General features: G+C 38.5%; 1 protein-coding gene across 1 annotated transcript in view; it reads right to left on the minus strand.

The window, feature by feature from the left end:
- Positions 1-13491, minus strand: part of adcy5 (adenylate cyclase 5) — a 94678-nt gene that overhangs the window by 15355 nt on the left and 65832 nt on the right. The window contains exons 6-10 of the mRNA XM_037790103.1: positions 13025-13183; positions 12799-12940; positions 10608-10745; positions 4496-4518; positions 377-536 (exon numbers count right to left, since the gene is read on the minus strand). Of these exons, the coding sequence (XP_037646031.1) occupies positions 377-536; positions 4496-4518; positions 10608-10745; positions 12799-12940; positions 13025-13183 (622 nt within the window). The remainder of the gene's footprint in view (positions 1-376; positions 537-4495; positions 4519-10607; positions 10746-12798; positions 12941-13024; positions 13184-13491) is intronic.

Consider the following 13491-nt stretch of genomic DNA (forward strand, 5'->3'; position numbering starts at 1 on the left):
CTTCACTTCTGAACGCTTTTACCGTGACAGGAAGAGAAGTGATTGAAACTTTAAAAAGCAGGATTCAACTACTTTTTCCCAGAACTCTTTCTGCAACGACCCGAGCTCTAACCTTTCTTCTCGGCCTGTCCTTCACTGTCTGAAGCAGTCTTCCTCTTCCCTTTAGTGGCCGTCTCTCCCCTCTTTAAACCCCACTTCCTTCCTTTCTGCGTTATACTTTGCTTTTGACCGACTTCCTCGAGGGACAGAAAAGAGCGAGCCGGAGGAGAGCTTTTTGCACGGGGAAGATTGCTTGTCACGGCCAATTATTTGCTGCTATATTGGCAGTGTGTGTCACTACGTGTGTGTGTCACTACGTGTGTGTGTGCATGCTAACCTTTTTCTCCAGGTCAGGCTCTCTGAAGGTGAGCAGAAACTTCTTGACGTGTTCGGAGCGCAGGCGGTCGATGCTGCGTGCGTCGATGGCTCGGCCCAGGAACTCGTCCACCTCGTCCTCTGGGTTCAGGTTCTCCTGCGTGTTTCTGAAATTGAAATGCCTGCATGACACAAGATGAGACCAGGTGACATCCACATGTCAGGACGACTGGCTCTGCAGATGTCACTGCAGCAAAACAAACCTGCAACCGGAGCAGCTAATTCCCTTAAATGATGTGTAATTGTCGTATGGTCACCCTGACAACCTGCCCCGAGGTGCAGTTACATTTAGCTAATCATACGCAAAGTGAAAAGGTGTAATTGACCTAAAAACACCGTCGCTCCCGTCGGTCTCAAAAGACTCTGACGAGCCGGTTCCTTTAGGACTAATCAAAGAATCTGCAAAACGGAAAATCACTTACAGTGATTGAGATTCTGCGGCCTCGTTGACGAGCGCTAATCAGCTGATGGAGATGTCACGCTCCTGTGATCACAGTGATTACGCTACTGTGTGTGTGTGTGTGTGTGTGTGGGGCATTTTACTGTCTGTTCCTCAAAAGAATGTTGTTGATGTGAAGCCCCAGTGAGAGCAGGGTGAATGAATGAATGCGACAGCACTTAGAGAACATGCATGTGGTGTAATGAGATCTTGATCTGTCAATTGTCACTTCACTTGGATGTTTGACCATCACTGTGCAGAGTGTCAGTCCAATATTCTCTGTCTTTTAGCTCCGTTTTTGGTCTCCACCATCTCCTAAGGGAAATATCTGTCTCTTTCCTACCAGCTGCCATCTCCCCATACAACCAGTCCTGTCCAGTTAGGACACGGTGGTCGGGAAGTGAAGCCTCACAGTTTCTCCCTGACAGACTAAAGACTAATACAAACATTCTCACCCTGGACTCCTTTTCTCTCACATTTAAATGATCTGACCCAAAAGTACACTCGTTTTTAATTAATACTTTTTTGCACTACTTGCACTATGTCTACCTCATAGCATTACACATATACTGTATATACAGTAAAAATATACTCAGATTTTATATTGCTAAATTTTGTTGTTTATTGCTATTTTTGTATATTGCAAAATTTTGTATAATGCTGAATTTTGTTTATTGTTAATTATTGTATATTGCTAAGTGTTGTATATTGTAAAATTTTGTTTATTGCAAAATGTTGTATATTGCTAAGTTTTGTATATTCCTAAATTTTGTATATTGCCAAGTTTTGTATACATCTAAATTTTGTATATTGCTATGTTTTGCTTGTTAGTTTTGTCTATTGCTAAATTGTAATTACTGCTAAATTTTGTATATTGCTAATTTAAGTTTATTGCTAAGTTTTGCATATTGCTCAGATTTGTATAATGTTAAATTTTGTTTATTGCTAAATTGTGTATATTGCTATGTTTTGTATATTGATTAATCTTGTTTATTACTCATTTTGTATATTGCTAAATTGTGTATATTGCAAAATGTTGTATATTGCTCAGATTTGTACATTTTTAAATTTTGTTTATTGCTAAATTGTGTATATTGCCAAGTTTTGTATACATCTACATTTTATATATTGCAAAATTTTGTATATTGCTAAATTTTGTATATTGCCAAGTTGTGTGTATTGCTAAATTTTGTATATTGCTAAATTTTGTATATTGCTAAGTTTTGTGTATTGTTAAGTTTTGTATATTTTTAAGTTTTGTATATTGCAAAGTTTTGTATATTGCTAAATTCTGTGTATTGTTAAGTTTTGTATATTTTTAAGTTTTGTATATTCCAAAGGTTTGTACATTGTTAAGTTTTGTATATTGCTAAATTCTGTGTATTGTTAAGTTTTGTATATTTTTAAGTTTTGTATATTGCAAAAGTTTGTACATTGTTAAGTTTTGTATATTGCTAAATTTTTTATATTGCCAAGTTTTGTATATTGCCAAGTTCTGTATATTGTTAAGTTTTATATATTGTTAAGTTTGTATATTGCTAAATTTAGTTTTCAATAAACCAAGAACATTGCAGTTCTCACCTTAACCCCTAAACCATGGAAGGTGTCCCCAGATGAAAGACTAAAAAATCTTAATCCTTGGCAAATAAAGCCATAATATCATGTTAAAGAAGTTTGTTTTGTATCAGTGAAAGAGTCTTTCTTCACTCCTGAATCATCTGCCTGGAGTCGTGGTTAACATTCAGGGTACGATACTGGTCAGAGAGGATTCTCGGAGTCTAATCCCTCATAAACTCCTCATAAATATGGACTCAATATGTGACTGCTGGCTGCACCAGACCACTCAGCTGTACAGACACATTTCCAGGCTAAGCTGTGATATTGTATCTGGCGATGCTTTCTAACAGAGCATGATAAAAAACGCAGCGTGTACTTCCTGTCAGTCTGTGTGCTGTAGCCCGGAGCGGAGGCTGTCAGCGTGGACGCTCCGGCTCAGCGTGATGTCAGAACAAACGCACAGATACAGAACAGATTGGGAGGAGGAGAGGAGGAGGAGGACAACTTCTTTAGAAATGACTGCAGTTCTTTGATCACTGACCGCCTTCGGGGGCTAAACTTCCCCTCCTCTGTCTTTATATTCTGGAGGAGACAGTCGCTGCACCACTTTATGAGCCGACAGTGGATGATATCATCTTTGAGTTTAGACAAAAAGAAACACTTTCCAAAGACGCTAAATCACTTTGTGCCCACGTATGTGGCTGCATTGCTTACAAAAGCTGCTAAATTATAATAATCTGTCAACACTAATAGTGTCAGAAATCATGGCAACAGATGGCAGACAGAAACTGCATCAACAAAAGAGATCTCAAGCTCAAACTAGCAAACGAAAAAATGCTAAGTGAAGCTTAAAAGGTACTATATGTAACTTTCAGAGAATCCCTGTTATTAATAACACCAATGGCTGTAAATATGTGAAAACTGAACTAAAAAACAGCTATGTGTAAAGAGGCTAAAAGCATGAAAAAACATTCAGAAATATGTGAAAGATATCAGAAAAAATTCTGAAAATTATTAGTAAAATATGTGAAAAATATCCAAAAATTATTAGTAAAATATGTGAAAAATATCCAAAAAGTATTAGTAAAATATGTGAAAAATATCTGAAAATTATAAGTAAAATATGTGAAAAATATCCAAAAAGTATTAGTAAAATATGTGAAAAATATCTGAAAATTATAAGTAAAATATGTGAAAAATATCCAAAAAGTATTAGTAAAATATGTGAAAAATATCCAAAAATTATTAGTAAAATATGTGAAAAATATCCAAAAATTATTAGTAAAATATGTGAAAAATATCCAAAAAGTATTAGTAAAATATGTGAAAAATATCTGAAAATTATAAGTAAAATATGTGAAAAATATCCAAAAATTATTAGTAAAATATGTGAAAAATATCTGAAAATTATAAGTAAAATATGTGAAAAATATCCAAAAAGTATTAGTAAAATATGTGAAAAATATCTGAAAATTATAAGTAAAATATGTGAAAAATATCCAAAAATTAGCAAAATATCCAAAAATTATTAGTAAAATATGTGAAAAATATCCCCAAATTATTAGTAAAATATGTGAAAAATATCCAAAAATTATAAGTAAAATATGTGAAAAATATCTGAAAATTATAAGTAAAATATGTGAAAAATATCCCAAAATCATTAGCAAAATATCTGAAAAATATCCAAAAATTATTAGTAAAATATGTGAAAAATATCTGAAAATTATAAGTAAAATATGTGAAGAAATATAAAAAAATATTGGAATAATGTCCGAAAAATGTGTAAAATATCTTTAACGCATTATGCAATTGTTCTTTCGGAGGTTGAAGCAGGCTCATCATATGAAACTATGTCTAACCTAACACCCGACTCCGTTACAGTCGTAGACGTCCTGCAACTCAAAGTAATTCATTCTGACTTTTCACTGTTCATTAACGGCGTCAATTACATTTCCTTTCAGGGCTCATGTTTGTTATTGATTTGGCTCATTGATTCTTTCTTTCTCAGTTCTTTTCAGGGACCAGATTCATTCAGACAGGACGAGAGGGAAGACACAATAATGTGGAGATGCAGTCACTACTCACTTGTCTTTGGGGTCCTCAAAGCCCTGCAAGACAAAAAAGAGAGACAGAAAAGTGAATTAGGATATGGAGATTAACCTCTTTTACCTGACAAACCTGGTACCCGGTAAGTGTATACTGTCCAAACAATGTTTAAAGTCAGAATCTTGCGAGAATAAAGTCATAACTTTACGAGAAAAAAAAGTCGTAATATTACGAGAATGAAGTCATAACTTTACGAGAGAAAAAGAACATAACACGTAAAATTACTACTTTATAATATTATGACTTTATTATCAGAATACTACGACTTTTTTTTCTCGTAAACTTCTGACTTTATTCTTGTAATATTATGACTTTATTCTGGAAATCTCAGATTTATTTTTTTCCTCAATTTGGCCCTAATATTCCGTCGTACCGTCGTACCATAGACCTACAACAATGATAAATAAAAAGCCACTGGAGAGGAGCTGAAGAGCTGCAGGTTGCTGACCTCTGACCTCTGACCTAGGAGAACCACATCTTCCAGCACCCTAGAAGATTAAAGCTTCTAGTGTTCAAACAGTCTGATAGCAAACTTTATTTTGACCTGTTTCAAACCAGACTGGTCTCACTTTTTTTTACTTTACCCCTAATAATCAATAACAAAACTGGCACAGGTTTATGAATCTCAAGTGACAGAATATGATGTTGTTGTTTTTAAATCGATTAAGTAAATTATGAAGCGATGATGCTAAACGATTACCGCTCCCAGCTTCTCAAATATGACAATTTGCTGCTTTTCTCTGTTTAATCTCTTTGTAAATTTAATTATTCTGACTGTTGTCTGGACTAAATAAGCGATTTGAAGCTCACTCTGAGCTCTGGAAAACTGTGATGAGCATTTCTAATTTTATAGACAATAAGGGATAATTAGTAAATGATGAACAATAGACAGAAGGAGTTCTATTAGTTCAGCTCAGCAGTGATGGCCACACAGTTTAAAGCTGAATTATACATCTACACTAAATGATTTAGACAACATTTAGTTTTGATGGTGCTATAACGTCTATTGAACCGCTGCAACAAATCACTTTAATCTCCTACGTGTCTTTTTTTTTCTAAATTAAAAACTGAGTTAAAGAGCTTCAGCCCACCAATCATCCGTCAGACGACACATCAGCTGGTTCAATACAATAATAATAACTGTCAAATTCAATGCTGGCACCGTAATTTTAAAAGCTAACTGTTTCCTGGAAGTCTAATGACATAATAACTAGGCTGAGAAAATGAAATAAAACAGGAGGGATGGAGGGAAAGGTTCCCCGTGGCTGCAGGGAAAAAACAATCAAGCAGGTGTCTGATAGAAAAGGAGAGATATTTGCGTCAAACTGGGCTGAAGATCGGCAGCGCTCTATTCTCATCTCAGCCCGCCTCAGCTTTGCACAGCAGGAGACAAAGAACGTGGTCAACACGCAATTATAACGACAAGTACTGGAAGATAAAGGGAGATGAGAAATAGACAAATATGACGATTTCCACCTGTTAGTTTTGCTTTTTCTTTTCCCAAAATGCACCTGAGTAAGAGTGGAAAGCATCGAGGTTCATAAGTGAACATGAAGAGGAACGGACAAAAGTCCACGGAAATGCTCCCGAAGCCGAAGCCGAAGCCGAAGCCGAAGCCGGAGCCGAAGCCGAAGCCGAAGCCGAAGCCGAAGCCGCTCCCACGTTTGCCACAACACTCCCAAGATCCCCCCCCCGACAAACCCAAAGGGGAACACCGCTTCAGCTTACCAGGAAAACTCTGCACCATCACACTAAACACGCACACGAGAACCCGCACATGTCACCCGGTCCACCTGCTACCAGCAGAACCAAAACCCGGCACCAGGAACTAAATCTCTCCCTACCAACTACAAGGTAAGAACCAAAGCTACAAAACGTATATTCTAAACCACATACAAAACTCCACAAATCAACTTACCCTGCTAAACCTGTCATATTATTTGTCATAACCCGGCCCGTGGGAGATGACAAAAACAGGAACGGACACAAAATGCCAAATAATATAAAGTATTTATTATAACAAATAATATAAAATGAGAATCAAATTTAGTTATGTAGTGTGTTAGTCAATGCGGGCGTGCTTGAATAAGGTAGTTTGAGGTGTTGTGAAGTAAAAAGTCCAACAGAAGCTAAGCAAAGTAAAAGTGCCGCAGGCAGCCGGCAGGGAGAGAGAGAGAGAGAGCGACGCACGGGAAGCCGGGCCTTTCTATCCGGTAGAGCACCGAGCACCGGGCCCAGGTGCTCCACATCTGCCAGGGATTCAAATCAGCTCCTTAAACACAGCACATCACTAATACATCACACCTCTGCAGACAAGCAGGGGCCGTCACAAAAGTCAGCTGAGTTTTCCTGCTGAAACATTCGTGCTGAAGTCGATTATTCTCTAAGTTTGTTACGTTGTACGTCTGTTTTATTATTATGTGGTGCAATGATTTAAATTAAATAATTGTCAATTGCTTTCAGTCTTATAATAAGTAATAATAATAACCTTACAGTAACAAACATCTTTACATAATCACACATGACCTTGGACAATATTTTGTACATTCCTTTGCAAAACTCTTCATTTTTTTAAACACATTTTTTTATTGTAAATGTTTTTTTATTTTACTTATGTTTCTTGACTGTGTGCAGTATTTGCTTTAGTCTTTTATTTCCTCTTAATATGTTTATTGTTATGCACCAAACACCAAGACAAATTCCTTGTATTTGAAAACCTACTTGGCAATAAACCTGATGCTGATTCTGTAATACAATGAAGTGAGCTACTGCGTCTCTCTAACTCCCTCTTCTGGACAAACACACCAATGTCAACGCTGGAGAAGCACAGCTGGATTCTACATGCAAAGACTGCAACTAACAATTACTTTCATTATCCATCAATGACTTGTGAATCTATAACCTTGTCAGAAAACATTGATAAACATTGTTATGTCTCCTATTCTAAAATAGTGTGTTTGAATATTTCTGCATACAGGGGTCCCTAAACAGTCTTAAATTACATAAATTGTGTCTCACTGTAAAGCTGAGACTCTGGTGGATCCAATGAGCCCAACTGTATTCATGTGTGATGATGTTAGTCCCCATAGGAGACATTTCATTGACCTCACTGTATAAAATGACCTGTGGTGACCTCTAGGATAATCACAGCCTCATGAAACTTTACAGCCACAAACTAGAGACCTAGAGCATTCAGAGGACGGATGGATAGGACTAGAGACCTAGAGCATTCAGAGGATGGATGGATCAGACTAGAGACCTAGAGCATTCAGAGGATGGATGGATCAGACTAGAGACCTAGAGCATTCAGAGGATGGATGGATCAGACTAGAGACCTAGAGCATTCAGAGGATGGATGGATCAGACTAGAGACCTAGAGCATTCAGAGGATGGATGGATCAGACTAGAGACCTAGAGCATTCAGAGGATGGATGGATCAAACTAGAGACCTAGAGCATTCAGAGGATGGATGGATCAGACTAGAGACCTAGAGCATTCAGAGGATGGATGGATCAGACTAGAGACCTAGAGCATTCAGAGGATGGATGGATCAAACTAGAGACCTAGAGCATTCAGAGGATGGATGGATCAGACTAGAGACCTAGAGCATTCAGAGGATGGATGGATCAAACTAGAGACCTAGAGCATTCAGAGGATGGATGGATCAGACTAGAGACCTAGAGCATTCAGAGGATGGATGGATCAAACTAGAGACCTAGAGCATTCAGAGGATGGATGGATCAAACTAGAGACCTAGAGCATTCAGAGGATGGATGGATCAAACTAGAGACCTAGAGCATTCAGAGGATGGATGGCTTTCCTAGCTAGATTGACAATAAGGGGGTTTCTGAGCAGTTCACTCTGTCCTCTCATCTTCTCAACATATGAGAGCAGTAAACAGCAGTAAAGGAAAGTACACGTGTAAACTGGTACTCATAAGTCATTCACAGTCCACCGCTCGGCTCCATCTGTATCTGGATGGAGGGAACGATGGAGAGTATCCATCATGAAACCGCTACCTGCCTCCCGTTTGGATAAAGAGTCTTTCTCACGCCCTCTGTGCGTCTTTGACTCCTCTCTCGCTACGACGAGCTTTATCTCCGGAGCTCGCCGGGTGATTAATGAGCAGTACGGAGAGAGAGAGAGGGAGTGATGGGCAGGAGGAGAATAGAGGCTGGAGGATGGAGGAAAGGCTGAACGGTGGCAAATAAAGTTGATGTCAGAAACGTTAATGTTTCTGCAAACTTGTGAAGGGGGTCCGCGAGTCAGAGCGTGCACACACACAGACACTTTGGTGACACACTTGTCTGATATAAGACAAACAAAGAGAAACCACCAGAGCCGCTGACATGTTGTCAGGACCAGTAATTGAATGTACTCATCCAGGACGACAGCAGATAAGTCTGTAGTTTTCCTTTAGCAGTCTCAGCTGTAGTGGTTCAGCTTCCACTGTCAGAAAGGTCAAATCAGTTCCTTTGGTTCTGTGTTACTGTGGTCGGAGTTTCAGTAGGTGGCAATCTTTCCTTCCTTTGTTCAGGCTGTTTAACAGAACAGTGGGGCTGCTACAGAGCCCCCTGGGGGTCACGTCAAAATATACAAACTAATTATCATATCGAAATGTGGAAATAATATAAATCACATCATATAAAAATAACATAAAAAGTCATAGTACAGTATGTCATAAAACAATTATGAAAAATGTCATAGTATAATATGCCATTAAAAATTCATTGTATATTATGTCATACAAATTCTATCTAAAAAGTCGTGATATATATAAAACAATAATATAAAAAATATAAAAAAAGTCATGGTATGTCATAAAAAAATATTGAAAAGAAAAGTAAAAATGTAAAAAAAAAAGTCATAGTATAGTATGTCATAAAAAGCCATAAAAAAGTAATATTATTGTATGTCATAAAATATTTAAATAGTCATTGTATAATTTAACATAAAAAGTCAAAAAGTCATAAAAAGTCATTAAAAATCCATATTATATTATGTCATAAAAAAGTAATACAAAATATTTATAAAGTCAAAATATAGTATGTCATAAAAAATTATAAAAAATGTCATAGTATAATGTGCCATTACAAATTCATAGTATATTATGTCATACAAATTCTATCTAAAAAGTCGTGATATATATAAAACAATAATATAAAAAATATCAAACAAGTCATGGTATGTCATAAAGAAATACTGAAAAGAAAAGTATAGTATGTCAAAAAAATATTTAAAAAGTCAGAGTATAATATGTCATAATAAAAAAAAGGTCATATTATTGTATATCAATATGTAAAAAAAGACACATAAAACGGCATAAAAAATCCATATTATATTATGTCATAAAAAAGTAATACAAAATATTTATAAAGTCTTAGTATAGTTTGTCATAAAAAAAAGTCATAAAAAATTCATAGTAATATAGTAAGTCATACAAAATTTATAAAACAGTCATATTATAGTATATCTTTTGATAAACAGCAATGTAAAAGTAAAACGTGTACAGCACTGTGCACGTGGCCTGGACTTCCTCACATTCTTCCCCATAATAGATTCACTGAGAGATGGTGGGTGGACTGGGAATAAACAAGAAACCGCGTGTGTGTGTGTGTGTGTGTGTGTGTGTGTGTGTGTGTGTGAGTCACTGTTTGCAGCGTTGTCTCAGCAGAGAGAGCTACAGCACGTAAATATAAATGAATCTCAGTATGGTCCCATCACTCTGCTGCTGCTGCTGCTGCTGCATGTCAGGCTCTTCCTCCCAGGAGAGGTTCAAGTTCAGTTTAGGACCAACACTTTGTCGTGGTATTCGCTTCATGGCGGCTGCCTACATGCATCGCTGTTGTCTCCCTGAGAGCTCCTGAGAGCCTCTCAGGGCCGAGGTGAGGTGTGAGAGGCGGAGTGTGCCATGAAGGGCCATCGCCGCCGCTGCTTATCAGGACCGCAGATCAAAGGATTATGGGTATTAACGATGTGTCGGCTTCATCACCAAATGAGGGCTGAGATATAAGATACTGTTACCTGGCTGTGGCTCTCTAATAATACAGATAACAGAGGGGTCAGGACAGCGTTTAACTGTTGAACTCACCATCCTCTTCATCTCCTTGGAGACCTGGTTGCCTCCCAGGTGGTTGTAGAAGGGCCGGTCGGTCCAGTGGCCGCTGTTGTGGGTGACGGAGTTGGTCCTCTGTCGGTTCATCTTGGCGATCATCGCCTTTTCCTCTTTCTGTAAGAAATAAAGATGCAGAAACGGGCCTCATACTGTGAGAAGTATTAATACAGTACTGTATGCATGTTTTATGCTCAGGGACAGTTCTGCTTCTGGTGTTAAAAGATGGTTTCTGATGATGCTATCTGTAACGCTCTGATATCAGAACCACACACTGGCTCTAGGATGTATTTTAGAAATAAAAAAAAGGAACCAGAATAATTAGACGACACAATCTTCCTTCTGTGTGAGAGCATGAGGAAGATATCATTTCACATGACATGCTATCTATAGTCGCAGCTTGTGACGCCGCTGCAGGACAAAAGACGGCTGATAAAAGCAGTCCAGTCATAAACAAACCGGAGCTCATGAAGCGAAGCGGAGATGAACCCGCTCCTCTCTCAGAGAAACACAGTTCACATGGGACAGAACGGCCCGTTGTAAACAACCATATATACACTATGTGTTTTAAACAGATAGCTCCATCAGGAGCAGCACTTTAGTTTTGGTTATGATGATGATGATGATGCATCAAAATGTTCTTCGCTTCAGAATAATTCGACGCCCACACAGAGATGGTCTCAGAGGATTACAGTGGATTTACATTGGGTTATTTCAGGCCTTAATAAACATCTACCATCAGCCTTCAGCTTCAGAGTTAAAGATGCCATACACATGTCTGAACATGGTTAAGGCTCATTGTTTTTCACTTTTTTGTTATTTTAACCAATAAATACACTGATTTTACACATATTCTATGTTGTTTAGGTTGTGTTGCCTGCTGCTAGTGGGCGCCTATCAGCACATTTTATAATAAACTGGGTCAAGCAGTGAAAGAAAAGAAGAGTTTAGTAGAAACAGCTTCTGTTTATGATGTGAATCTGATCCTGAAAGTTATTAAAAACTAATAAATGGTGAAACTCCAGAAGGCTTCACTGTAACTGGTATTTAAAGAATGATATTTTTAGTTTCATTGTATTCACGCTAGGGCTGTCAAAGTTAACGTGATAATAACACCTTAACGCGGATCCATTTTAACGTATTAACAAAACTTGAGATTTTTAGGTTGTAGCGGCTCAGTTTTAAAGCTAGAGTGAAGATACTGGTATCATATGAGACTATAAAACCTGATGAATCCATCGGTACCAACCGGGTCATATTAGCAAAGGAGTCCCTTGACCTCTGACCTCCAGATCAGGGAATGTAAATGGGTTCTATGGGTACCCACGAGTCTCCCCTTTACAGACATGCCCACTTTATGATAATCACATGCAGTTTGGGGCAAGTCATAGTCAAGTCAGCACACTGACACACTGACAGCTGTTGTTGCCTGTTGGGCTGCAGTTTGACATGTTATGATTGGAGCTTATTGTTTTATGCTAAATGCAGTACCTGTGAGGGTTTCTGGATCAATATCTGTCATTGTTTTGTGTTGTTAATTGATTTACAATAATAATTAAAGCTGCAAGCAGCTAAAAACGGCCCCTCGCACCTTCCCGCGCGTCGGGGTTACTGGTTACAAGCTGCTGGTGGACGTGGCCAGGCACAGTGAAACCAGAATTTTGCTGAGTCCAATAATGCCTCCCACAAGACTCTACGACAAACGGTTCAAGAGATATGAAAGAGGGCGTGGCTGAATGTTAGGGACGGGGATACACTTAACCAATGAAACAGGAACTATCTGGTGAGTACAATAATACCTTCCAGAAGACTCTACGACAAACGCTTCATGAGTAATGAAGGGGGCGTTGCTAACGTGTAGGAAGCATGGCTATGAGTCTATATTGGCATGTAAATGACCTCAGGACTTATATTCATCAGGTGGACAGAATCATGACTCTAATGGGATAAACATGTTGAACTGTGTTTGCTTCATGTGTAATGTCTGCTAACACAGCAGCCACAACAACTTCATAAGGTGATAATATGTCCGTGCTGTGTGTCTGTCAGCTTGTTGTGGACTTCTTCTGCCCCCTAGTGGCTAAAAAACAATGAATGCAGCTTTAAATAAAGCAAAGATAAGAAGACCTGGTGTATCTTGTCATGTGTGCACTCTGGCCCTGGAGCGTACCCGTTTCTGACTGCAGCCCACAATGAGGTAGGTTTCTATGTTGTGCTTCTTCAGGTAGCCGTTTCTTTCTCCTCCTGCTCCGTCCTCCACGTCGTAGTCCCCGTTCAGATAATTCAGAGTGGCCTTGGTGATATGGATACGCCTGAAAGACACCCAAATAGATCTTCATTATTCAGATTCATCTAAACAGACCGGTTAGTAGTTGACTATAACTGCAGACACGTACCCAGCTTGGCCGCCAGCCTCCATCTGATTGGCCAGTGTGACGTCATTGGACCAGACGTCAAACTGCCACTTCCTGAGTCCCAGCACGCCACAGTGCACCCTGCCGCTGTGGATGCCCACTCGCATGTTCACGTTCACCCCCGTCACCTCACGGACCAGCCTGCACAAATATTAAACATTAGAAATGATGGTGAAGTGACAAAGTTACTAATCTGTAAAGGTATTGTTTCTAACATCTTTGGCGATGCATGCTGACTGCTGTGGTAGAGATCACTGGTGAATCAGAGTTTTTATGATGTTACTTAACAAGATTTATTGTTGATTACGTTTCTATGGGTGGCATCAGTAAATAAATGATCATCTTATGTTCATGAAGTGATGTGTTTTCCTGAAGTAGAAGACGTGTATGTAAGTCTGGATCAGTAATATCCTCCACTGTGTTGGACGACTGAAGGGACATGGCGGCGA

The sequence above is a fragment of the Sebastes umbrosus genome, chromosome 13 (genome assembly GCF_015220745.1).
Source record: "Sebastes umbrosus isolate fSebUmb1 chromosome 13, fSebUmb1.pri, whole genome shotgun sequence".
In the NCBI taxonomy this organism is placed as follows: domain Eukaryota; kingdom Metazoa; phylum Chordata; class Actinopteri; order Perciformes; family Sebastidae; genus Sebastes; species Sebastes umbrosus.